General features: G+C 41.4%; 1 protein-coding gene across 1 annotated transcript in view; it reads left to right on the top strand.

The window, feature by feature from the left end:
• The window catches only part of NME7 (NME/NM23 family member 7), a 168879-nt gene that overhangs the window by 83616 nt on the left and 57497 nt on the right, over window positions 1-27766 (top strand). Inside the window, exons 5-7 of the mRNA XM_006159925.3 lie at window positions 5561-5611; window positions 8137-8344; window positions 21878-21983. Coding sequence (XP_006159987.1) covers window positions 5561-5611; window positions 8137-8344; window positions 21878-21983 — 365 coding nt within the window. The remainder of the gene's footprint in view (window positions 1-5560; window positions 5612-8136; window positions 8345-21877; window positions 21984-27766) is intronic.

Genomic DNA, 27766 nt, shown 5'->3' with positions numbered 1-27766 from the left:
CTGGCTGGCAAGCGCACGCGCCCTATAGCAAAACCTCTGCAAAAAAAAGAGGAAAAAAAATTATTTTATCTGATATAAGTATAGCAAATCCTGCTTACTTTTAGCTTCTGTTTATGTGGCATATGCTTTTCCATCTCTTCACTTTCATTTTATTTGTCTTTATCAATGTTTCTTATAGGAAACATATAGTTGGGTCTTTATTTATTCAGTCAGTCTCTGTCTCTGTCTGTTTTATATTCATAATAGAGAGTACGTTTGTGTGCACTTGAAAAAGAGAGACAGAGACAGAGACAGAGAGAAAGAGAGAAAAGCACCCTCCAGAAAGATCTGATCATACTGCAGACCTTCTCCCAGACCTCAAGTAGTCAGGATCCTGGGGATGCAAATATATTTTCAGTGTGTCTTGTTGACTGGGTCAAGGATCCTAAATGCAGTTGACCATGTGACTTAGCACTATAGTTCATAATGCTGCTGACTGTACCGTGGAAGTTGGACCAATCCATATCTTTTGACTGGGAAGTTTAATCCATTTTACATTTAAGCTTATTATTGATAGTGTCGACTTCTGTCAGTTTTTTAAAAAATATTTCCATTGTTCCTTTATTTTTCTCTTATTGTTTATCTTTGTGGTTTGGCAATTTTTCTGTAAAGGTAAGATTTGATTCTCTTTTTCTTTCTTGTGTGTTTGTTCTGCTAGTAAGTTTTATAATTTAGTTTTCATGATGGTCATGACTGTCCTTTTGCTACCATATGTAGAACTTCCTTATTAAATATTTCATGTAAAGCCAGTCTAGTGGTGATGAATTCTCTCTGTTTTTTCTTATTGGAAGATAATTTATTTCTTTATTTCTCCTTTGATTCTGAAAGATAGCTCTGCCAGGTGCAGTGTTCTTGGCTGGCAGTTTTTTATTTCAGCATTTTAAGTAGATTGTCCCAATCTCTCCATGCCCATGTGATGTCTGATGGGAAGTCTCCTGTTAGTACAATAAGAATTGTCTCATATGTGACTTGACACTTTTCTTTTGCTGTTCTTAGGTTTCTTTCTTTGCCTTTGACTTTTTATAGTTTGATTATAATGCACCTTGGAGAGATTTGTTTTTGTTGGATCTACTCAGCAAACTTTGAGCTTTCTGAATCTAGATGTCTGCTATCCTTCTAACACTTGAGAAGTTTCCAGTTGTTATTTCATTAAATGGGCTTACTGTGCCCTTTCCCTTCTCAATCTGGAATTCTCACATGTAAATTTTGTTCACTACTTGGTGTCCCATAGTTCTATAATCTTTCTATAGTCTTTTTGAATTCATTTTCTTCTCTTTCTTTTTTCCTCTATTCCTTTATTTCTTTTATATTCTTTTTGAATTCATTTTCTTCTCTTTCTTTCTTTTTTCCTCTATTCCTTTATTTCTTTGGCTCCTCCCTGATGGTTTTTTTGTTTGTTTTTTGTTTTTTGTCCAAATGAGTTATTTCAAAAGACCTGTCTTCACATTCAGAAATTCTTTTGTCTGCTTAATGTAGTTGTTGTTGAAGTTCTCCCATGTATTTATTTACTTTTTTTTTTAAGATAGTCTCACTATAAGGCATATGCACGTGCTAGAGAGATGGAGAAAGATAAAGTGAGAAGTCACCCTCCAGGAGGGATCGCTATGCCACAATCCCTTCTCCTTTATTATTCTCTCAGAATTTTCAGACACACATGCACACGCAAACTCACACTCACTGTGAGTTTCAAGATACTGGGTCTGGGACTTAAACTGCGATTGGTCATTTGGGAGTCCAGACACCATCTGCTGGCCCCTTTCCTGTGTATTTTTATTTCATGTATTGAATTCTTCAATTCCAGGATTACTCTTTGGTTATTTTTTTAATATCTATCTATCTCTTGTTGAGTTTCTTATTTGTATCTTTGACTGTTATTCTTATTTTCTTTAATTGATTATCTGTATTCACTTGTGTCTTATAGTGTTTCCTTAAGGTCATTACTTTGAATTCAGGCATTTCATAAATGTTCTTTTCATTGGGGGATATATTACTTAAGAATATTTTTTTTTGCTTTTTTAAATTCTATTTATTTATTTTACATGCTTTCACTGAAAATCACCACAGCATACAAAATGCAATTTTCCAGTCAGAAAACACTGTAAAGTGGCTTAATCATACAAATTATTGTCAACAAATAATTTTCCATTTCTTGTTTCATATATATATATGTATATATGTATATATATACATATATATATATATTATTTTCCCCCTATTTCTCACCCTCTGCCATTTCCCATCCTCCTCCCACCTTGTCTCTGGTATCTGCAGTTACTTTCCATTTCTTTATTCTTTCCCACATTATATTGATTCACAAAATATCTTAATTAACCTAAATACTTTCTGTAGCAAGTTCAGTTCCCACATTGTATTGATTCACAAACTATCTTAATTAATCTAAATACTTTCAATAGTAAGTTCAGCTGATATATACATATCTGTGAACAAAAGTTGACTTTAGGCATGAGACTCTAGGTAGAATGAATATACTATAAAATAGCACATAGCTGGGGCTATATAGCTTACTGTGGTTACTAAATAGGCATTTTTTAAATACATTTTTAATTTCAAGAAAGGCAGTTTTAGCTTTAATAAATCAAAATCAAAAAATGTTAAGAGTACTTTGCCTAATACTTAAAGCCAGGAAACAGGTTAGGATTCTATTCAAATAGTAGGTACATAGACCTGTCCACAACTTGAGAGTAGAAGAAACTTCTTAAAACTGGAAAACAAAGCGTAGAAGGTCAATAATGTTTTCGTCAAAAGTCATAAAATCCTACTTCACCATTCAAACTCATGTACTTTATCTTCTGTTGTGGTCCAATCTTTTTGTTTAAATTCTGGAAGATAACGTTTAACTCTGGACTAGTTACTACCATTAAGCTGGCCATTTTCTTAGCTGTTTTTGAACTCTTATTTCTGTGTGTCTGTATTTAGTTCTCCTGGCACAGAACTCCCTTGAGAACTTCTTGGAGAGCTGGTCTGGTTTTGTTACAGGTTTTGTTTACCTGAGAATGTCCTTGTCTTCTCTTCCCATATGAAGGATAATCTAGCCAGGTACAGTATTCTTGGTTGAAATTGCTTTTCCCATGACACTTTGTGGGATCTGCTTCTTATGGAAGGCACCCAATATATCAAGAGGAGACTTTGGGACATATCTCTTTCTGGCCTCTAGCTGCCATGATGTGTCTAGAAGTTGAGATCCTCTTACCTGTTATTCTGTTTCACTGTCAGATTGGATTGAGGCCAGAGGATGAAATTATTCTTAGGCAGATAGAAAGGCCTGGATGCCTTCCTGGGATCCCAAAATTGAAACACCAAAATGGATTTTACAATGACAGTGTAAGATGTAAGACAGAGGAGCAACCATATTATGGGAGAAGTAATAGAGATGGCTGACCGCAGGATTTCCATTTTACTGTCTGTGGAGGAAGAGGAGTTACTCTTTTCCCTTGGGAATGAGGTATTTTCTTGGTTTCGCATATCTTGTGCCCCTGAGGTGATTTCTAGTTATCTGATATGTTATTTTTTTCTTCCTAATTTCTAGAAGATCAATCTGAGCGATCAGAGGTGCACAGGAGGGGGTGGTCTGCAAACTCTTTGCCATTGCATTTTTCTCCCTTTGTGTCACAAATTCAGTGGGAGTTGAGAAATATGAGGACCCAAATAATATTCAGATTTTGGCAACTTTTCACTTAGACTTGTCTAGACACTCAGTAGGTGGAGGCTGAGCAGCAAAATGATCAGGTAAAAGAAATAGGATAAGAAAACAGAGAAAGAGAGAGACATCATTAGATCTCAGCTCTCATGGCAGATTCAGTCTTCTTCTGGCCTGCCTTTCTGCTTGCCAGGGTAAATTCTCAGCAGAACATCTTCATTGCTCTCATCTCTGAAATCACTAGATCTCAGCTCTCATGGCAGACTCAGTCTTCTTCTATTACTTAAGAATTAATAGGTTCGGTTCCTTTGAAATAGTCAAGTTTTCTTGTTTTTGATTTTTTTGTATGTGTGTGTATGTATGTGTGCACTGATCTCTGTGCATATGGTGTAACATGGTATAATAGTTGCCTCTTCCCATTTTATTGACTGGCTTTTGTATGGCAGTCGTTCTCCTGTGGGTGTGTTTTATCATGTTGTTGGGTAGGATGCTTTGGCTTTGGTTTTGGGCGGGCACAGTTCTATAGTCTCTGTTCTGCTGCTTTGATTGTAATTGGTGTCAGAGGTGTCTGGGAGTGACTCAGTGTCCTGTACTGCAAGTGATTGTGGAGGCTATGGTATGACTCTGATGCAGGTGGAGGTTACTGAGTGACCACAGATTCTGGGCAAGGGGTACATAGTGCACAGGGGCCCTGTGGTTGAGGGCTGCTGGTGGCAGTGCTGGTGTTTTCAGGCCCTGGATAAGGCATGCAGTAGAGGTCCCACCTGTCAAGGTGGTGGGGTGGTTGGTCATGGCAATGTCAGAGTCAGCACTGTTAATCCTGGGTGCCAAGTGCACATGGTGCACGGCATTGCTGACCAATAGGGGTGGTTAGCAGCAGAGGCAACTGAAACCATTGGGGGGGAGAGGTGTCCTCGGGCCCTAGGTGAGGAATGGACCAGGGAAGGTGACAGATTTAGAATTAGAAGGTAGCTTTTCTTTTTCTTTTTCTTTCTTTCTTTTTTTTTTTTTTTTTGTTTGGACTTTACCAAATGTTCTTATTTGTCGAATTTGAACCTTTGTTTCTAGAATGTTAGAGACACTGGTGAAAAGAAAAATAGATGATATGTTACATAAGTAGAAAAGTGATTTGCCTCATGTTTTAAAATTTTTGATAATTTTATTTTCATGTACTTAAGGTTTATTTACTTAATTCTTTCATGAGAGAGACAGAAAGTCAGACAGGAGCTCTGAAATGGGTTTGGACATCACAGTCCACCCCAAGCTTCTGCCAGCTAGTATGATGGGTACCTGTGTGCTGGCCATACTGAGGGAGAGCCCAGGACACAAGCCTGGGATGTTTCCCTGTGAGCTAGTTATGTCACTGCCATGCCACCATCTGGTCTTTGTAATTGTTTATGTTAGTTTAAATATGACTCATACTGGTAATTTTTTAAAATAGAGATTTTTGTTATAGGGTACGTGTGCTTCCTGGAGAGACAGAGAGAGAGAAAGTGAGAAATCACCCAGAAGGATGGCCACACCCCAGACCGTTCTCCTCCATTCTCCTCTCAGGATTTTGGGCACACATGCATGCACATGTGCCTGCGATGAGTTTTAAGCCACTGAGTCTGAGACTCAAACCACAGTAGACTATGTGGGAGTCCAGTGACATAACCATTATGCCATCTGCTGGTCCCGATATTGGCAAACATTTTAAGAGGATATATTTGACAGACTGGTGAAAAATTATGAAGTGTTTCACATACAGATCAAAGAAATATAAATTTAGGGGATTTCATCTTTATTTCATTAATATAAGCTAAAATAATAATTATTTTCCTACATGAAATCTTAACTGATGTCATCTTGATTATTTTACAGGAAAGAAGCAACAGATTTTCATGCAGACCACCAGTCGAGGCCCTTTTTTAAGTAGGTGTTTAACTTGGGGTCTAGTGATACGCAGTAGAGGTGACCATTGAAACGGGAAGGGTCGTATTTACAGTTGTGACGCAGAATAACCTGTCAGAAAGCCCGCAGAAGGATCCTGGGGCTGCACAGATTTGTTTCTAAGAGTTGTTCCCTCTACCCTTTTATTGGATAAAAATCCTTACCTCTTATGATTAAATATGTTACACTTCAGTCAGAAGCAAATAGGATGATTTATTTAAATTACAAGGAACATATGTTTCTTTCTAGATTTTGGTTGATTAAAAAATATAGTGATAATTATATCTTATGTTGAAGATGTTTGTTGTGCTTTTTACACTCTTACTTTGCTAGTCTTCCTATATAAAACAATGGTCACAGAAGTCTTACATTTCAACTAAAGTGTTTTATATGTATTTTGTTCCTTGAAATATAGTATATGTTAGAACCTGAGTCTGTATTCTCAATGTTTGGGATGTTGTTACATGCCTACTGTACATGTTCAAATTACTTCATTTTTGGAGAGTTTTTTTTGCTATAGGGCACTATGTCGTTACATGACTACTGTACATGTTCAAATTACTTCTTTTTTGGAGAGTTTTTTTTTGCTATAGGGCACATGTACTCACCGGAAAGACAGAGAGAGACAGAGAGACAGAAAGCAAGAAATCACCCCCCAGGAGGGATGGTCATGCCACAGTCCATTCTCCTCCATTTTCCTCTTGGGATCTTGGGCACACACGCACATGTGCCCAGCGTGAGTTTAAGCCACCGGGTCCAGGACTCGAACTGTAGTCGGCTACATGGGAGTCCAGCAACATAGCCATTATGCTAACTGCTGGTCCCTCAGATTACTTTTGATGAAGGAATGATTGCGTTTCTAATAAGGAAGAATGTTCTATTAGTCCAGCTGCTATAATAGACATGCCATTTAGTACACTGCACAGAGTAGTGGGTTTTTTCCTCTAAGTTTTATTTTTCAAAATTATTATGGAGTCTGTTATTTAAAATCCAGCTTTATAAAATATCCCACAGCCTGTTTAGGATAGGTATATACAATTTTCTGGGAAATTGGTAGACAATATTCTTTGTTTGTGTCTAGCACTGAATTACAATTCCTTGTTCAATGTCTTATATGTAATTCATATGCAGTAAATTTTATTAAATTTGGTAAAATAACTGGTTTTTAAATATGGGAAGGACATAACAGAAGAGTAGCTGCAATAATTGGAAATTGTTTAATGAAGCAGCACCTTAGGTCAGACGCACTGTTCCCCATACTCTGTGGGACATCCATGTCGTAGGCTTGTGCTACTCTGTTTGAAATTTCTGTATCAGCTGGACTTTAGGATATCTGTGGCATACACAAAGAAGTGGACCTATGAAATGACGGATTGTATTCATGGCTCTGGACCGGGGCACAGTGCTGGGTTTTTAATCAAGAACCTACGCACATGCTTTCATAATGTAAGAAAGGAATAACCCTGTCCAGGTCTCACACTAACTAAAGAGTGTTTCTTGAAGTGCTGTTGATTTTTTTTTTCCTTTTTTTTGAAAGATTTTTGCTATAGGACACGTGCGCTCTCTGGAGAGACAGAAAGTGAGAAATCACCCCACAGGGGTGATGGCCATGCCGCAATCCTTTCTCCTCCATTCTCCTCTTGGCACACCCAGTGTGACTTTCAAGTTGCCAGGTCTGGGATTTGAACTGCTGTTGGCCACATGGGAGTCCAGTGCCTCAACTTCTATGCCACCTCCTGGCCTGACATGTTTTCTTGATCACTAAACCTACTCATTGTTTATTGATAAAAAATTCTGACTAGTCTTTAAATTCTAACAATTTACATAAAAATATGAAATAAGTTCTTGCTGAAAACATGTTACAAGATGTCACTCTTTTTTTTTGGAGAGGTTTTTGCTATAGGGCACGTGTGCTCGCCGGAAAGACAGAGAGAGACAGAGAGACAGAAAGTGAGAAATCACCACCCAAGGTGATTCCATTCTCCTCTTGGGATCTTGGGCACGCACGCACACGCACCCAGCGAGAGTTTAAGCCACCGGGTCTGGGACTCAAACCGTGGTCAGCTACATGGGAGTTCAGTGACATAGCCATTACGCTAACAACTGGTTCTAAGATGTCACTCTTTATACTCTAAATTTGTACTGGACTATAATGATAAAATACATGAAAATAAAAAGGAAAGTTCTGTACCTTACAGAGCAACAGCAAAAGCATAGGATAACAATATGCATTTTAAGTAAATGAAATATTCATACTTCACAAAACCAGTGATTTTTCTTCTAACAGTAATTGACTTGGCATCCCTAGTATTTATGGGATTGGACCATTACAAAACACTGAATTTATGAAAATTTTATCCTGCCCACGTAAAATCCACCGTGTTGAATTGTTCATATTTATAATTTTCATGTTGATGTTGAAATGTTCAAATTGAAATATATCCTTTTGTTAATAGAAATGCCTAGGTCGATAGAGAAAGCAAATCAATATTTCACCTGTTTTGCAGTGAGCTGATCCAGTTTATCACGAGCGGTCCCGTTATTGCCATGGAGATTTTAAGAGACGATGCTATCTGTGAATGGAAAAGGCTGCTCGGGCCTGCGAACTCTGGGGTCGCACGTACAGATGCTCCTGGAAGCATCAGAGCCCTCTTTGGAACAGACGGCATAAGAAACGCAGCTCATGGCCCTGACTCTTTTGCTTCTGCTGCCAGAGTAAGGCGTTTCAGAAATATTTTAGTTCTGTTTTAGTTGCGATCAGTGACTTTTGTGAAAGTAAAGCGCTGTGTCTATACCCGAGGCGCTTCGGGTGCATTTGCCTCCCTGATGGGTATAGAGGAAGACTTTGCCCTTTGCCGAGGCTCCATCCTGCAATGATGATCCGTCTCCTTTGTGAACTGGTCACTTGGTCATGGTCACAGGAAGTTTTCTCAGTCACAATTCTTCTTACTCTGTTTCTTGTTTCCACACTTAAACTACTGAGGCTCATAAATGTTTAAATTATTGACTTAATGTAGGAATGCCACCATATGGATAGCAGATATCCCAAAAGAAGGTATTATATCAAATAATACCTACCACTGAACTTTCAGGCTTAATGTCATTTTCCTATATAGAAGAATATTTCCCAGCAATTACGCCTATTTTTAACTCATTTAATTAAGTGTTAAATTAGATTTATACGGAGGTTGAATGAATGGAGTGCAAGTTTGTTTTTAGCATTTTGGGAAGTTCTTAGCTAAATTAAGATGCTTTTAAATCTGGCCATGTTTGCAATGAAATATCAGGCAGTTTTATAATATAGGTGAAGTGTCCCTAACCCAAACATTTGAAATCCTAATGCTCCGAAATCTGAAATGTTTGAATCACCGGTATGATGCCTCCGATGGGAAGTTCTATGCCTGACCTCGTGATAGATGGTAGCCAAAATGTTGCGGTGCAAAACTGTTGTATAATATTACCTTCAACCTAAGTGCATAAATTGTACATGAAACATAATGCATTGTGTGTTTAGACGTGGCTCGCATCCCCATAAATCTCACATATATGAAAATATTACAAAATCTGGGGGGAAAAATCCTAAATCTGAAACACTTCTCAATCTAAGCATTTTATGTAAGAGACATTCAATCTTAATTTATTTTTGTCTTTATCTTACAACTATATAAGCAATCCTTTTAGCTTTTCTTTTTTATTTTCCCCTGTAGGGCGCATGCACTCACCAGAGAGAGAGAGAGAGACAGAGAGGAGAGAGAGAAAGTGAACTCACTCTCTCTGGATGATGGCCGTGGTATAATCCCCTCTCCTTCATTCTCCCCTCAGGATTCTGGGCACACATGCACACACACCCATGCTTTTCAAGTTGCTGGGGTCCAAGACTCAGTCCATAGAGTTGGCCATGTGGAGTCCAGCCGCCTCCACCATTATACCACTGGCTGGCCCGTGGCTCAGCTTTTAAAATAGGAGAAGCTGACTTTTGTGGTCTAAATTACTGCTGTGTTTTTACCAGCATTACTATTATAGCTTCCTAATTCTTTTTTCCTTTTATACTCAGTTTGTGAAAATTTCAATGTGCTTAGAGATCTTTTTAATACAAACCAGATCAACATTTACCTGACAAAAGCCCATCAGTGAATTTCTGTCTGCGGTGAAATAAAATCTGAAGTCCTTGTTGTAGCCTCCAACACTCTTCCCCACCTGGCCCCGGCTCTCCGTCTAGCTTTACCTTTGCCGTTTCACGTCAATCTCTGTGTACCAGGCACACTGACCAAGAATCTTGCCAACTTTTCAATATCATCTTTCTTCCCAGAATATTCAAGTCCAGGAAAGAGGGCAGTGTGGCTGGATGAGAACGAAAAAGGGAGGGGATGATGAGGTCGCAGAAGTAACCAGAAGTAACCAGGGAGTGATCATGTCAGACTTACTAGAACCTTGGCTTTTTGTTGGAGGAAAATAGAAAGTCATTTCCATTTTCTTAAAGAGATTTTGCTATAGGGCACATGTGCTTATCAGACACAGAAAACAAGAAATCTCCCCCGCCGTACCCCAGCCCCGGAGAGATAGCCGTGCCACAGTCCTATTAACTCCATTCTCTTCTTGGGATTTTGGGCATGCACGTACATGTGCCTGGCATGAATTTCAAGCTGCTGGGTCTGGGACTCAGACTGTGGTCACCTACACTGGAAGTCCAGCGGTTTAACTACTATGCCACTTGCTGGCTCCATTTCAGGGTTCTGAGCAGAGGACTGACATGCTTGATTTGCTGTGAACAGGACTCTTCTGGCTGGCCTTGAAGGTGACCAGGGGGGCAAGAGCAGCCACAGGGAGCCTGGTCAGGAGCCGGTTGCAATGACCCAGAGAGAGGTTGGCGTGGGCCAGGGTGGCACAATGGGAGGAGCATATCGATGTGTTCAAAATACATTTAATGGCTGAAGACCAAGAGTACAAGATTTTCTACCAGATTGAATGTAAGCCATGAGAAGAAGAGAGATGTCAAGGATTGCTCCAAAACTTTTAGCCTGAGCCCTCAAAAGGATTGAATTTACATGACCCGAAGTGGGAGCACTTTGGCTAGAGTCAGCATGGGAGAGAGATCAGGAGGTGGAGTTTGGACATTCGCACACCTCACATGTAGGCTATCATCCAAGTAGGTGTGGGACAGAAAATGTCATAGGTGAATCTGGAGTTTGGGAGAGAGGTCAGGGCTGAAGGCATAGGATAGGGCTGAGCAGCACTTTTTGAAAGCCAAAAGATGGGTTGAGATTCCAGAGGAGAAGGGGTGGATAGAAAAGGGAAGGCAACCAGCGGTTCACGTCCCGGACCCAGTGGCTTAAACTCATACCGGGCGCTTGTGCGTGTGTGCCCAAGATCCCGAGAAGAGAATGGAGGAGAAGGGATTGTGGCGTGACCATCCTCCCTGGGGGGTGATTTCTCGCTTTCTGCCTCTATGTCTCTCTCTGTCTGGCAAGTGCACACACCCTATAGCGAAAACCTCTCAAAAAAAAAAAAAAAAAAAAAAAGAAAAGAAAAGGGAAGGGACCAGTGATGAAGCCTTGTATGCAGGTAAAAGGTTAAAAAAGCAGAAACCAGTGAGTCAAGAAGCAGCCATCAGTGAGACAGAAGGAAAACCCCAGAGATTGTTGTGTCCTGGTACCAAGTAAGGACAGTGTCCTAAAAGGGGAGAGTGACCAGTGTTGTCCCTGAGGGGCGTAGACCAGTGAGAGGACTCAACATGGGCTGTTAGATCTCACACTGCAGAGAGATCTCTGGCGAAGTTTGTAAGATCAATGATGGGGCATTGAAGGCAATACTGTGCTTAGAGTGGACTTAGCAGAAAGTTGGAGGGAGAGATTGGAGGCAGTGAATGTAGATAACTCATTTGTGAAGTTTTGATACAGATGACAAAGAAATGAGATGCTGTGAGCAAATGCAGAGTCAATTTTTTGTTTGTTTGTTTGTTTGTTTTTTGTAAGATGAAAAAAAATACAGATGTGAAAAATTGACAATGTAGGCAAAAGAGAGACACTTGCTAGAGCGATGCCGTTGATGAGGTTGGGGGTGGAAATTGGAGCTGAGGGGGAGGGAGGAGCCGAGCAGCTCAGTGAGCGCACGACCAGATATCTGTAGCAGCAGATGGAAGACAGGGTGCATGGACACAGATGCCAGCTCTTCAGTAGGACGCAAAGTCAGAGCAGCTCAAAGCAAGGATGGGGCCGAGGCTATTGGGTGGTTTGAAGAAAGAGAGGAGAACATGTGAGGAGCAAGTAGGAAATACGGTGCGATTGCTGTGCTGATTTAATGGTGCACCTGCTATTCACAGACATCATTAAGATGGTCGCTTAGGACCACCAGGTGGTGTAATGGTTATGTTGCTGGACTCCCACGTGGTCAACCATGATTTGAGTCCCAGACCCAGCGGCTTGAAACTCATGTCAGTGCGTGTGCATGTGTGCCCAAAATCCCGAGAGGAGAAGGGAGGAGAAGGGATTGTGGCATGGCCTTACCCCCCAGGGGGTGACTTCTCACTTTCTATCTCTCCCTTTCTCTCTGGTGAGCACATATGCCCTATAGAAAAAAATCCCTCTTAAAAATAAAAAAAGAGGGATCAGCAGTTAGCGTAATGGCTATGTCGCTGGACTCCCATGTAGTCGACTATGGTTCGAGTCCCGGATCCAGTGGCTTAAACTCATGCCAAATGCATGTGCATGCGTGCCCAAGATCCCAAGAGGAGAATGGAGAAGAGTTGCGGCATGGCCATCTCCCCTAAGGGGTTATTTCTCGCTTTCTGTCTCTCTGTCTTTCTAGCGAATGCACATGCCCTATAGCAAAACCTCTCAAATAAATAAATAAATAAATAAATAAATTCAATTAAATAAAAAAAAGATATTTTTTTATTTGCCCTGAGTTTTGACTCTGGCCACTTTTGGCTTCATGACTGTAGGTGCAGAGGTGGTGGGGAGTTGGTCTTCCCCATGGCTATGGTTTTGCAAAGCAAATATGATGAAAGGGCCAAGGGATTTAAAGATGTTGGTGAGAAAGCTACTATATTCTTCAACCATATCTTAGTCATAGATGTTTACTGTAAAGGTAGTGTTGCTTTTTGCAGTTAAATTACCAGATTTGTACGGTATTACAGAAATGATAGTCATAAATAACTAAGGAGGAAACTGAGGGCAAGTCACCCACACAGTCATTGCTATTCCCCTATTTCCCATTAGCATCTTACTCCATCCATTTCTTCACTATTTATTTCTAGCAGTATGTTCCGAAAATTTGAGCACAAATACGTTTGTCAGATTTTAGGTTACCCAGGCGCTGTATGTGTTTTGACTCACATGTGAGTTCTGAGAGGGCAGGGTTGTTGTCTGTTTTGTCTTGATCATCGCAGTCCCCTTGCACATAGCGCATGCTCAATAAATACGTGCTGGACATTAAGCTCCCTAGCTACTTCTCATTAGGAAGCAAGTTTTTTTTTCCAAAGCATTTGCATTGAAACGTTTTGACATAAATGAAAATAGAAAGAAATGGATAAGTGTCAGTGTATCGCTTTGTTATTTTTCTGAGTATGATTTACCTTACAGATGTTTGCAATCTTTTAGGAAATGCCCTGAGTTTTGACTCTGAGTCTAATTATGCTGTATCTTTATTGAATAATAATATAGGTTGTACATTTACTTTAATAGTGCTCTTAATACTGAAAACAAGTGCATTCAGAAGTGCAAGGAAGCTTTATGCCTTAGCAGGGTGAAGCCAGACTGATCCGAAGTGCGAGTGTGTTTCAGGGCATGAGTGTATATCATGCATGTGCCTCGTGAAACTTCACAGAAAATTTTCTGTCTGCAAATACAATTTGCACAAGGATTTTTAGAAATCTCTTTTTATAGTAGAGCCACTTGTACAGTTAGTTACCGTTCTCCTAAAGGAATACTTAAGCATATTTTTTTTTATTTTGTGGATTTAGAGTTCTTACCTCTCTTCGCCATTAGTCTCTGAAATGCCCTGTTGTCTGTATGAATTCTTCAGCATGTACAACCCTTGACCTTTGTCTTAGGAAAAGTGAAGCCTGTGGAATTCCTGTTAGCTGCCTAGGGATCAAGGAGGAATACTTTGATTGGAAGATCCAGCATGAAAAGCAAGAGCCATTGTCTTAGCAGAAAGTTGAAAAACATCACACGACAGCCCCAGACAGCCCGTCCTCGACGAGTTGTCAGTTACTGTCTGATCCTTGCTCAGCTGAAGTTCACCAACGTGTGATATACTCACCATGCTGTACTCTTCCACTGCCTGGGATGCTTCTTGAGTGCAGTCACTACAGTACGGCTTTTTCTTCATCAAAACTGTTTTGGCTAACATAACCATGTCTTTTTAGTTATAAAAGTTAAAAATGTGTTTGTTTTTTGGATTTTTTTTTTTTTTGGATAGGATATGTGCACTTACCAAAGAGAGACAAAGAGAAGGAAAGTGAGAAATCACCCCCATAGAGGATGGCCATGTTGCAATCCCTAAACTCATGCCAAATGCATGTGCATGCGTGCCCAAGATCCCAAGAGGAGAATGGAGAAGAGTTGCGGCATGGCCATCTCCCCTAAGGGGTTATTTCTCGCTTTCTGTCTCTCTGTCTTTCTAGCGAATGCACATGCCCTATAGCAAAACCTCTCAAATAAATAAATAAATAAATAAATAAATTCAATTAAATAAAAAAAAGATATTTTTTTATTTGCCCTGAGTTTTGACTCTGGCCACTTTTGGCTTCATGACTGTAGGTGCAGAGGTGGTGGGGAGTTGGTCTTCCCCATGGCTATGGTTTTGCAAAGCAAATATGATGAAAGGGCCAAGGGATTTAAAGATGTTGGTGAGAAAGCTACTATATTCTTCAACCATATCTTAGTCATAGATGTTTACTGTAAAGGTAGTGTTGCTTTTTGCAGTTAAATTACCAGATTTGTACGGTATTACAGAAATGATAGTCATAAATAACTAAGGAGGAAACTGAGGGCAAGTCACCCACACAGTCATTGCTATTCCCCTATTTCCCATTAGCATCTTACTCCATCCATTTCTTCACTATTTATTTCTAGCAGTATGTTCCGAAAATTTGAGCACAAATACGTTTGTCAGATTTTAGGTTACCCAGGCGCTGTATGTGTTTTGACTCACATGTGAGTTCTGAGAGGGCAGGGTTGTTGTCTGTTTTGTCTTGATCATCGCAGTCCCCTTGCACATAGCGCATGCTCAATAAATACGTGCTGGACATTAAGCTCCCTAGCTACTTCTCATTAGGAAGCAAGTTTTTTTTTCCAAAGCATTTGCATTGAAACGTTTTGACATAAATGAAAATAGAAAGAAATGGATAAGTGTCAGTGTATCGCTTTGTTATTTTTCTGAGTATGATTTACCTTACAGATGTTTGCAATCTTTTAGGAAATGCCCTGAGTTTTGACTCTGAGTCTAATTATGCTGTATCTTTATTGAATAATAATATAGGTTGTACATTTACTTTAATAGTGCTCTTAATACTGAAAACAAGTGCATTCAGAAGTGCAAGGAAGCTTTATGCCTTAGCAGGGTGAAGCCAGACTGATCCGAAGTGCGAGTGTGTTTCAGGGCATGAGTGTATATCATGCATGTGCCTCGTGAAACTTCACAGAAAATTTTCTGTCTGCAAATACAATTTGCACAAGGATTTTTAGAAATCTCTTTTTATAGTAGAGCCACTTGTACAGTTAGTTACCGTTCTCCTAAAGGAATACTTAAGCATATTTTTTTTTATTTTGTGGATTTAGAGTTCTTACCTCTCTTCGCCATTAGTCTCTGAAATGCCCTGTTGTCTGTATGAATTCTTCAGCATGTACAACCCTTGACCTTTGTCTTAGGAAAAGTGAAGCCTGTGGAATTCCTGTTAGCTGCCTAGGGATCAAGGAGGAATACTTTGATTGGAAGATCCAGCATGAAAAGCAAGAGCCATTGTCTTAGCAGAAAGTTGAAAAACATCACACGACAGCCCCAGACAGCCCGTCCTCGACGAGTTGTCAGTTACTGTCTGATCCTTGCTCAGCTGAAGTTCACCAACGTGTGATATACTCACCATGCTGTACTCTTCCACTGCCTGGGATGCTTCTTGAGTGCAGTCACTACAGTACGGCTTTTTCTTCATCAAAACTGTTTTGGCTAACATAACCATGTCTTTTTAGTTATAAAAGTTAAAAATGTGTTTGTTTTTTGGATTTTTTTTTTTTTTGGATAGGATATGTGCACTTACCAAAGAGAGACAAAGAGAAGGAAAGTGAGAAATCACCCCCATAGAGGATGGCCATGTTGCAATCCCTCCTCCTCCATTCTCCTCTTGGGATTTTGGACATTCACACACATGTGCCTGGTGTGATTTTCAAATGACCGGGTCTGAGACTTGAACTGCAGTTATCCATGTGGGAACCCAGCACCTTAACTATCACACCACCTTCTGGCCCCAACATTTTCATTTCTTGCTTTAACTTTTGGCCACATTTGACAAACTCTAGGGAGTCTCCTTTTCGACATGCCCCACCCTGTGTTAGCCCCGTGACACCTGGCTCTCCTCGTTTCTCTCTAGCTGACCGCGATCAGTGTTCCTGTTTATTGGCTTTCTTTCCTCTTCTGGTATGTGCCTGGCATCTTCACTCTCTTTAACGGTGTCCTTTTGGATGATAACTTTGTACAGTCTGCTTTTCCTTGTCTTCTGCCACTCCTTGCTCTAATTCTCAGCTTCCTGATCTGTAAAATAGGGTAATAGTCACACCATAGTGTTCTTCTGAGGTTTAAATAAAATTATTTAACTGCATAGCATAGTACCTAGAACATAATACTGAATGAATGGATGTTATCTGCTATCATTATTATTATTAATATTTTACTTTCACGGTGCTTCTCAAATCTCTATCTGTAACTCATACTGGATATAATATCAATCTACAGATATCAATAGTATTCTTGATGTACTTGAAATAACCAGTTAGAAAATGTAATTTCAGAAGCACTTTCCATTTACGTGGTAACAAACTATGTAATCCCTAGCTAGAATAAACCAAAAGATGTCAGAGCTCTTTGTGGAGAAAATTCTAAATCTTTATTGTGGGCAGTAACAGAAGACTTAAGTCAATGAAAGGATGGGTAGAGTCAGATCATAAAGATATCAGTTCTCTCCAAGTTGATCTGTAACTTCAGTGTAATTCCAGTCAAAATCCTAACACAGATTGTCATGAAGCTTAACAAAATTCTCATGTGGAAAAGTTTAAGGGTCCAGGACAGCCAGGATAATCTGGAGAAGGGGAAAGATTTGCTGGTGATGAGGTGGGTTGATAAAATATAAACTTTTATAAAGCTTCAGTAGCAAAAATCCCTGATAATGGCATGGAGGTAGGCAAGTATACATTGAAGTATCCGGAGTGCTCAGGAAGGGCCACGAGAACTTGGTGTTATAAATCTGAGGTCGGGGATAGACTGATCAGTCAGTAGACTGTGCTAGGTAGTTTATTAGGAAAGGATGAATTAACTTAAGTGTATCTACATGCTCCTTAGAGATTACAATTCAGCAGACTATTCCTTTTGTATTCTGTATGTCACTAGCAAAATAATTTGGGAGCAAGTATTCTTTCTCCTGCCTCCTTTCCCCCTAAATCCAATCAGTAAAACAGTTTTTTGTTTTTTGGGTTTTTTTTTCTTTTAGACATTTCTTGAGCCGCTGTCGTTCTTTCCATCCCGCTCCACTGTTCTAGTTCTGACTTGGGCTGCTGCAGCTCTGGCTCATAGGTATCTACCATAAATACATCTTCCACATAGATTTTTAAAGTGAGCATTCTAAAAACTAAAAATACTGGCGGACCAGCAGTTGGCATAATGGCTCTGTTGCTGGACTCCCATGTAGTCGATCGCGGTTTGAGTCCTGGACCCGGTGGCTTAAACTCATGCAGGAGGCATGTGCGCGTATACCCAGGATCCTGAGAGGAGAATGGAGAAGGGATTGCGGCGTGGCCATTCCCCCCAGGGGGGGGATTTTTCTCTCTTTTTGTCTCTCTGTCTCTGTCTTTCTAGTGAGCGCACACGCCCTATAGCAAAAAACTCTCCAAAAAAAAAAAAGCTAATCTGACCATGGCGGACCACTAAAAGCATCCGATAGTACTAACCATACTCAGAATGAAGTTCAAGCTCCTCCGGGTGGTTTAAAAGCCCTAAAGTGGTTGTCTCCTGGTCTCTCCTGCAGCCTGGCCTCTGGCCTCTCCCTCTGCAGACTCTGGCATTCCCTCTCTGTTGCCTGCTATGGAATGCCAGCTTCCCTTTGCTCTAGTAACTTCTTTTGGTCCTTTAGAACTCAGCTCAGAGTTCTTTACATATCACAGATGCAAATTCTTTATGCAGATACCTTATCTAGACATTTAAACATTTTTATTATTATATTTTTGTGTGCTGGAGGGCTCACGTGCTCATCAGAGGGACTGGAGGTCAGGGAGAAAGTGCCCCTCTGGGGAGTGGTCTCCATACAGCCCCTTCTCCACCTCTCTCCTTACAGGGTTTTAGGCATGCACACGTGCCCTGCACATTTTTCAAGCCACTGGGTCCAGGACTCGAACTGCACAGTCAGCCCTGTGGGATCTGGCTGCCTTAACCACCAGGCCATGCAGCCAGCTGCAGATATTTTTATTAGTGCGTGGTTTGCATTTTCATTCTCTTTAGCAACATCTTGGGGCAAGCAGCGATTTTTACTTTTGATGAAGTCCAATTTATCAAATTGTTCTTTTATGCATTGTGTTTTCGGTGTTGAATCTAAGGAACTATTTTCTTACCCAGGGTCACAGAGATCTTTTCCTTTGTATTCTTTTTAGAAATTTTAGTTTCAGGTTCTGCATTTAGTTCTGTGATCTATTTTGAGTTCATTTTAAAGTAAGATATGGGGTATAATCAACATTTGTTTTTTATATGCTTATCTGATTTTTCCAGCACCATTTGTTTTAAAAACTATCCTTTTTCACTTAATTGTCTTTGCATCTTTGTTGCAAATTTATTGACCACTTATGTGTGGGTATAGTTATGTGCCCTCTGGTCTGTTCTATTTATCTATTTCTCTCTCTTTATGCAAATTTCATACTTACTATAAAAGCAAGCATTCCAGTTTAAAAATTGGCAAAAGATTTGAACAGGCTCTATATCAGAGAAGATTTATGAATGGCAAATAAGAAGGTTAAAAATATACAGCAAGTGGCATGGTCGTTAAGACGCTGGACTCTCAAATGACCCACTGTGGTTCATGTCTGAGGCCTGTGGGCTTGAAAATCACACTGGATGTGTGTGCTTGTGTGCCCAAAATCCTTAAAGGAGAATGAAGGAAAAGGGGTTTTGGTGTGGCCATTTTCTCCAGGGGGATAATTTCTTCCTTTCTCTTTCTCTCTCTGTTTCTCTCTTGGCAAGTGCACATGCACTATAGCAAAAACCTTAAACAACATAAACAAAGGTACACAGCATCATTGAACATTAGGAAAATGCTAGTTAAAACCATAGGGAAATATCACTGCATACCCATTAGAGGGGTTAAAATTTGAAAGACTGATCACACCAGTGCCAAGGATGAGGAACTTGAACTCAGCCACTCCTGGTGGGAATTAAAAACGGTGCAACCATGTTAGAAACAGCTTGGCAGTCTCCTATACAGTCGAACACCTGCCTGTCCGGGGACACAGCCATTCTCTCCTCCACGTTACCCAGGAGAAATGGGAGCAGCTGTCGAGTCAGAGAAGACTCGCACATGGGCACTCATAGCAGCGTTCTTGGTAATAGTCAGGAAGTAACCCAAGTGTCCAACAGGCGAAAAGATAAACAACCGAGATGTATCCAGGTATGGAACACTTTTTGGCAATAAAGAGGACTACAGGGGCCAGCAGGTGGCATGGTGGTTAAGGGTGTTGGACTCACACGTGGCTGACTACAGTTTGAGCCCCAGACCTGACGTCTTACTTTCTCACTTTTCCCTCTCTCTCTCTTACTCTGTCCCTCTCTGTTCAAATTTAAATAAATAAATTAATTAAATTAAATTAAATAATTCTTGAAAAAAAAAAAAAGGAATACAGAATTGGGCCAGTTGCATAGCTCAGTGGTTAAGCGAGCTGGACTCTACCTGGCTGGTCATGGTTTGAATCCTGACCCTGACCACTTGGAAAACATACTAGACAAACATGTATGTGCAGGTGTGTGTGTGTGTGTGTGTGTGTATCCCAAATCCTGATAAGATGAAGAAATGGAGGAAAAAGGATTGGGGCGCGACCATGCACCGTGGGTTAGGAGGGATACTTTCTCATCTAATATCACATGTGTCCTGGCAATATAAATTAAAAAATGTAAAAGAAATTTTAACATTAAGAGGAATGATGTAGTGATACCTGCCCTAGGGGATGGATCTCAAAATAAGTCTGTCTAACGAAGAACCTGGAGGAAAGAGCCCTGCCCTCTGATTCTGTTTACATAAAAATAGCATAAATTATAATGACAGAAAGTGGATTAGTGCATACAGCGATTGGGGGAAAAGGCAGGGAGAGGCTGAAGAAAGGGATGGCCAAAGTGGGCAAATGATGCCTATGTGTCTTTTGTTGATTGTGATGTTTACAGGAAGAAGCATGTCAGCATTCCTCTCTTATACTTTAATCATGTGCAGTTTAACGTCGAGGGACTGATTATTGACAGTCGGGCCAGTAGAGATCCCCCTGTCCCATCCTCTCAGTTAGCAGTGACCACCAGCACACACCACTGTACCTGGCCTGCTGGAGGTTGGCCTGGGAACTGAACTCTGACCTCCTATATTGCCTTTGCCACCATGCCGTGCTGCCCACCTGCTCACACGTCGCGGCTGGCCCGGCGCCAGCCAGCTTCTCAGCTCTGGGCGAGACCAAGTGAGGTGCCCGCCTCGACGCTTTCCTGCTAGCCGCCGCATACCACGTCACTTACTGTGTGCCCAGGCTTCCTTGGCAGTGTGGCTCCAGCACCCAGATGAGCACGTCGTTGCCCCGCCGGTTCCCCTGGCCTGCTCCGGACATTTTAAACATAAAACAAAGTCTGTTAGGTCGTGTTTGCATAGCTCTGGGTGAAGCGTTTGGGAGGAGGCATTGGCAGTAAAAGTGTGGGAGCCATCAGAGCCCAGATGGCAGCTCAAGCTGCGGGGCCTGAGGAACCACCAGTAGCTCGAGGTGGGCAAGTGGGCCCAGACCTCTCCAGTGCTTAGAGGTCGGCCGATAAGAGGAAGTTCTGAGAGGACCGGAGGGGAGCCTGCAGTGGGGAGGAAGGAAGCACGTGAGGAGAGCCTCCCCGGGCAGCAGGGTCCACTGTGGCCACCGCTGCTGGTCGCTGGTCGAGAAGGTGAGGGCGGAGGGTCAGCCGCCAGACTTGGCAGCATGGACCGCTCTGGTGGGAGGAAAGGCCGCCCGGTTGTAGATTTGAGAGACTGGAGGAGATGAAGCCCAGAGAGAAAATACGACCTGGTGTCTCTTGAGGATTTTCGTTGTGGGGGAGCCGATACAGGGGCCGCTGCTCTGCAGGCCTTCCCTCCCCGTGCCCCTCTGCCCTGCTGTCTGGCTCCCCAGGGCGGCTTCATTCCTCCATGGGCTCTGCCAGGCCTGTGGGTTCAGAGCTTTCGCCTGTCTCACAAACAAGACATTAACACATACTATGTATGATCTCTTGAGTTTAGATTCAATAAAAAGGAATATTTATTTTGAGCAAGACATCCTTTTGGGGATCACAGGGCCTATAAAGCTCTACAAGGTACTTCCTTCCTTCAAAATTGCAATGTGGTAGAGGGAGGCACCCGAATGACTACAGCTCTGGGGGATTCAGGGTGCAAAGTGGAGGCGTCAGGACAGGCTCCGAGACAAACTGATGTTTGACATGGCCCTTTCCACACTGGCAGGGTTCTCCGGAGCTTAGACAGAGGGCTTGTTAAGGAGTAGTGGGCATAACGGTAGTGAGGGCTCAGAGGCAGGAAGTCCTTGTCATATAACCCTTGGGTGGACGATCATGTTCTCACTGCTCTGACTACTACTTCTTTGTATCTTCTGATTACAAATCTTGAGACAGGATTAAGTTAATCAGCCCTCGTAAAACTCACATTTAGAACATTTGAAACAAAGCGTTTGTATCACAGAACTCTGAAAGTAATGGTGTAGTTCTCTCCCCTTCACAGAGGTGCCCTGTGAGCTGAAGACTCACATGTCAGTCACTCCTCTCTGTCTTTAGGAAATGGAGTTGTTCTTCCCTTCGAGCGGAGGCTGTGGGCCAGCAAACACTGCGAGATTCACCAACTGTACCTGCTGCATCGTGAAGCCCCACGCTGTCAGTGAAGGTAAGTGCCGTGGAGGACGCAGCACTCAGGCATCTTGTTGACACAGTTGTCTGTTTAGCTACTGTTTATATTCTTTCTTTGAAAATTTTTATCTTTCCTGAGCAAAAGAGTACAGAATTTTTTTTTTTCAACAGAGAACTTTATATTCTTTTGTGTCTCTCTTTATCCTAGAGATATTTTTGCCTTAGGGCATGTGTACTTGCTGGAGAGACAGAGAGACAGAAAATGAGAAATCACCCCCCAGAGGGGATGGCCACGCTGCAATTCCTTCTCCTCCATTCTCCTCTCTGGATCTTGGGCACACACGCCTGACGTGAGTTTCAAGCCGCTGGGTCCAGGACTTTGGTCTGAACCACGGTTGGCCATGTAGGTGTCCAGCGATGTAATCACTATGCCATCTGCTGATCTCAATTCTTTTGTCTTTTAAATGTTTCTTCCCTTTACTTTTCCCACCCACCCTCTACCATTCACTCCCACCCACCCACCGTCCTTTCTTACATTCTCTGGTATCTACATTAATTCTCTCTACTATCCTATCTCAGGATCTTTCCATTTCTGCCATAGAGTGCAGACATTCGGTACATATTGAGTGGGGATATACAGTGCCTATCTTTCAAAGTCTGGCTCACTTCACTTAACATTAAGTCTTCTTTGAATCAAATCTCCTAGTCTCGTATAGCTGAGTACTATTCCATAGTATATATGTGCCTCAGTTTTTCAATACAGTCATCAGTTCTTGAATAACTAGGTTGATTCCATATCTTGGCAATTGTGAATGATGTTGCAATGAACATGGATGTGCAAGTGTCTTTCTGACTGAATGTTTTCCTGTCCTTCACATAAATACCAAGGAGTGGGATTAATGGGTCATATGACAGTTCTATTTGTAGGGTTTTGAGGAACCTCCATATTGTTTTCTGCAGAGGTTGAACTAATTTACATTCCCATTAATAGTATAAGAGTGTTCCCTTTTCACCACAACCTCCCACCACTTGTTATTCTTTATTGTTTTAATCATAACCATCTGACCGCAGTTAAGTGGCATTTCATTGTGGTTTTGATTTGCATTCTCTTCGTTATGAGATGTTGAGCATGTTTTTATATGCCTTTTGGCCATTCATAAGTCTTCCTCAGAGAGTTGTCTATTCAGTTTACTTGCCCATTTTTTAATTGAATTCTTCATTTTTTTTTTAAGCATGAACTGCTTGAGTTCCTTATATATTCTGGTTGTCAATCCCTTGTCTGAGGAATGATGTGCAAATTTTTATTTTTTTAAGAAGTTGTTGTTGTTGTTTTGCTATAGCTCGCATATTATCACTGGAAAGACAGAGAGAGACAGAAGGACAAAAGTGAGAACTCTCCCTCCAGGGAGGATGGCCACATCACAGTCCTTTCTCTTCCATTCTCTTCTTGGGATTTTGGGCATGCACAAACATGCACCTGGCATGAGTTTGAAGCCACAGGTTCCAGGACTCGAACTGTGATTGACTACATGGAAGTCCAGCAATGTAACCATTACACCATATGCTGGTCCCAATGTGCAACTATTTTTATCCCATATCACCAAAGCAATACTGTACAAAAAGAATAGTCAGGGGCCAGCAGGTGGTATGGTAGATAAGACACCAGACTCTCACATCGCTGACTGTGGTTCAAGTCCCAGGCCTGGCAGCTTACTTTCTCATTTTCTTTCTCTCTCATTCCCTCTATCTCTCTCTGGTGAGCTCATTGTACTATAGCCAATTAAGTAACAATAGTAAATTAATTAAATAAGTAATTCTTTTTTTCAGAGAGGTTTTTGCTATAGGGTGTGTGTGCAGACTGAAAGAGACAGAGAGACAGAAAGTGAGAAATCATCCCCCAGGGGTGATGGCCACACCGTAATCCCTTCCCCTCCATTCTCCTCTTGAGATCTTGGGCACACATGCACACACGCCCAGCATGAGTTTAAGCCATTGGGTCTAAGACTCGAACTGCAGTTGACTACATAGGAGTCCAGTGACATAGCCATTATGCCAATTCTTGGTCCCAAATAATTCTTTTTTTAAAAAAGAATAAAGTAGGAGTCATCTCACTACTCAGCTTCAAAATATATTATGAAGTAGTGGTAATCAAAACAGTATGGTACTGGCACAAAAATAGACACATAGCATATGCAATAGAACAGAATAGAGAATACAGAAATAAATCCCAAATCATACAGCCAACTGATCTTTGACAAAGGGTACAGGATAATACAGAGTAGAGAAGAAAGTCTTTTGATAATTGATGCTGGAAGAACTAGACATCCACCTGCAGAGAAATGAAATTAGACCCTTAGCTGCTGTTTATATTTTTGTAGAAATTCAAATATATAAGTCAGCCCCATAGCCCAGTGGTTAAAGGATCTAAATCCCACTTGGCTGACCCTGGTTTGAATCCAGCCCCAGCAGCTTGAAAAACGTGCTGGACATGTGTGTGTATGCCCCCAATCCTGGCAGCATGGAGAAGTGAAGGGGAAGGGATTGTGGTGTGACCGTGTTCCCCTGGAGGCTGCTTTCTCCCTCTCTCCCTCTCTCTCTGTCTCTCTCTAATGGGTGCATGCCCCCTCTGGCAAATTAAAAAAGAAAAAAAGAAATTAGGTATAGCTTTACTATTTCCATTTATTCTTCCCTCTGAAGATTTATGAGTAAAGATGGCAAATTATAAGGGGAAAATCTAAGCCTGGCTTTATCGTTCTCCTTGTGTCTGTGCAGTTTCAGAAGGTGATCCTGGGGTGGCTCCTTGCAGTCATGCACACTTGTTGTGTGCAGGTTTTCATCCTTGACTTCTCCCAAATCTGTGACTTAGAACAGTGTCCTCTAAGCCTGAGTTTACCCCTCCTGAGGAAGTTGGAGTTCTCAGCATCTGAAAACATTATTTGAGTGGTAATCAGTATATACACATTTATACCCATGTATACATACATGTATACTTACATACTTACAAGGGGATTTCAGAACATTTGTGGAAAAAATGGAATTAAAGTATGAATTACTGCGTCCAGCAGGTGCTGGACTCCCACATGGCCTATCATGGTTCAAGTTCTAGACATGGCAGCTTGAGAATCATACTGGGAACATGTGCATGCCCAAAATCCCAGGAGGAGACTGGAAAAGGGATTTCAGTGTGGACATCCCTCTTGAGGGGTAATTTCTCACTTTTCCTCTCAGTGTTTTTCTCTCTCTCTCTCTGGCAAATGCATATGCCCTATGACAAAAACCTTTAAAAAATAAATACAGTATGAATTACTTTTGGTACAAAAAAAAATCCACACAGATATTATATAATATGGATTTCCCATGTACGTTTTGAAGAACCCATGTATAAACTGAGAATTTGTACTTTTTCTTATTTTTATATCAATTTTTAAATTTTAATTTGTTGTATTTTGTCTGTTATGGAGGTGGAAGAGAGAGGGAAGAGAAAGGGAGAGAACCCAGGAGATAGGTGTTCTGACAAGTACTGCTGGTAGCGATCCTCCTGCCCAGCCCCTGGTAGTGAGGATCAGAGGTGTTCACAACCACATGCGGCACTTCCGGTTCCCAGGCCTCTAATGCCCACCCCACCCCCCCGCACCCATGTTGGCACTTCCAGCATGCTGCCATAGCTGAGCTTATCATGTGTATTTTTTTTAAAAGAATTCTTTATTTAATTTTATTTATTATTATTTTTAAATTTGCTGTAGGACGCATGAGCTCACCAGAGAGAGAGAGAGACAGAGAAAGTGAGAAAGCAGACCACCTGGTCCAGGACTTTGAACCGTGGTCAGCTGTGTGGGAATTCAGCACCTTAACCACCATGCCACCTTGCTAGCCCCTATCATATGTATTTTGGAAGAGAGATGTGTATAGTTAAAAAGATCACCCTTAAAAACTAGAATATAGTGAGTAACTTACAAAATTGAACATAATTTATTTTCTAAGTATCAAAGTGATCTATGGATATATTAGAAAAATTCAAAAATAAAAAATAAAGGATTACTTATTTTCTCATCAAGACAGAGTCATTGTTAATATTTTGACGCATTTTGCCCCTATCTTTCTTCTGCATTTGTATATATGTGTGTGTAACTGATGGGCAGTAATGTAATTCTCCGCATGGGTAAGATACAGGTCTAAGGGCTGTTGTTCCCCTTTAATTCTTGTGGGCATTATTGGCTGCCCTGAACTCTTCATGAATATTTTAATAGGTTCCTTAATATTTAATAACAATCACGTGGATGTGGAGTAATATTCAGATACTTAGGTGGTTTCCAGGGTTTTTTTTATATTAAAAATAAGGCTTTGAAGAATATCTCTGTACATTAATATTTAATGATATCGCTAATCATTTCTTCTGGCTAGTTTCCTAGAAGTAGAATTACTAGTTGAAAGGATATGAACCTTAAAGATCTTGTTGCATAATTAATACTTCTTTAATTATTTAGGAAGTACTTTACTAGATGGCAGACCCTTAGGCCCATGATTACAAGTAACTCACATTCATGGATGGGCACCAACATTCATGGTGATCTTACCGCTATGTGCCAAATAGCCAGAGAGAGAGAGAGAGGGAAATGAGAAATGACCCCCATCCCCGGTGCATGGCTATGTCACAGTCCCTTCTCCTCCGTTCTTCTCTAGGGACCTGGGCACTCTCGTGCATACACCAGCGTGATTTTGAAGCCCCTGGTTCCAGGACTTGAACCACAGTCAACCCTGTGGGAATGTAGTGCCCTAACCACCATGTCTCGTGCTGGCCCCGTTTTTGTCTCTGTGGTGTGTGTATGGGATTCTTGTGTTCTTAGACTGTGTCATGATCCTCCTGCCTACTCCATCTGAGTGGTTGGGCTGACAGGCACATGGCTCCATGCACAGCTCTTCGAGTGGGTCAGGAGTGGTGAGAATTGAACACCAGCTTTCTCGGGGGCCTCAGCTTACCGAGCAGTAGCACCCAGTGTGGCTGCAAGGGCTGGGCCTGGATGGCTGCTCTCACCCTTGCAAGTGTGTTGGTGGGCTTACCCAGCACCAGACAAGCAGGACGAGTCTCTGTGAGGCGAGGGTATTTCCCTAACTCAGAGGGACAAATCTAGAATGCAGTGTCCATTTTTAATTTAATGTCCATGTCCTTTTCTCTGTACTCTGCTGCCCGAATAGCAATAACAATACATTGGGGCCTGGTTAGTAATGCTGTCATGGGAAGGGACAGTGGTATTTGGAGTAACTTGTGTTGACATTCTATGAAAAAACATTGGGATCCTATGATGCACTCATGTTTTTATTTGGGGTGATATATGTATGTATGTGCATGTGTGTGTGTGTAGTCATGCGTTGCTCAACAGCAGGGATGCAGTCTGAGAAACGTGTAACTGGGCAGTCTGTCACTGTACAGAGTTGCTGGGATGGCCTACTGCACACCTGGCCTAGCACAGACCTCAGTCCTGCAGCTCAGCTGCGCGGGTGCCGTGGCTTCCCTCTCACATCTAACACAGCAAGACGGAGAGAGCTTAGTCCATGGAATAGATGGTGGGGAAAATAAGGCATATTTGAGGCACTCGCAGTCTATGTATGTAGAGTGTGTGTAAATACATGTATATATGAATATATCATTTTGGAATTCAGGTTTTAATAGGCAAGTAAAGCAAAGTAAGTATTCTGTTCTTGTCTCTTTCTTAGTTCCACAGTGAGTACTAGCCTACTATACACCTAGGCCGTGTGGGGTAGCCTGGTGCTCTCCTGTCGCATATGTGGTCTGTTACTGACTGACATGTCACTATTTCATAC

The sequence above is a fragment of the Tupaia chinensis genome, unplaced genomic scaffold (genome assembly GCF_000334495.1).
Source record: "Tupaia chinensis unplaced genomic scaffold, TupChi_1.0 Scaffold000662_1, whole genome shotgun sequence".
Classification (NCBI taxonomy): domain Eukaryota; kingdom Metazoa; phylum Chordata; class Mammalia; order Scandentia; family Tupaiidae; genus Tupaia; species Tupaia belangeri.
Note: the sequence above shows the minus strand (reverse complement) of the source record. Positions and strands in the feature narration are given on the sequence as shown.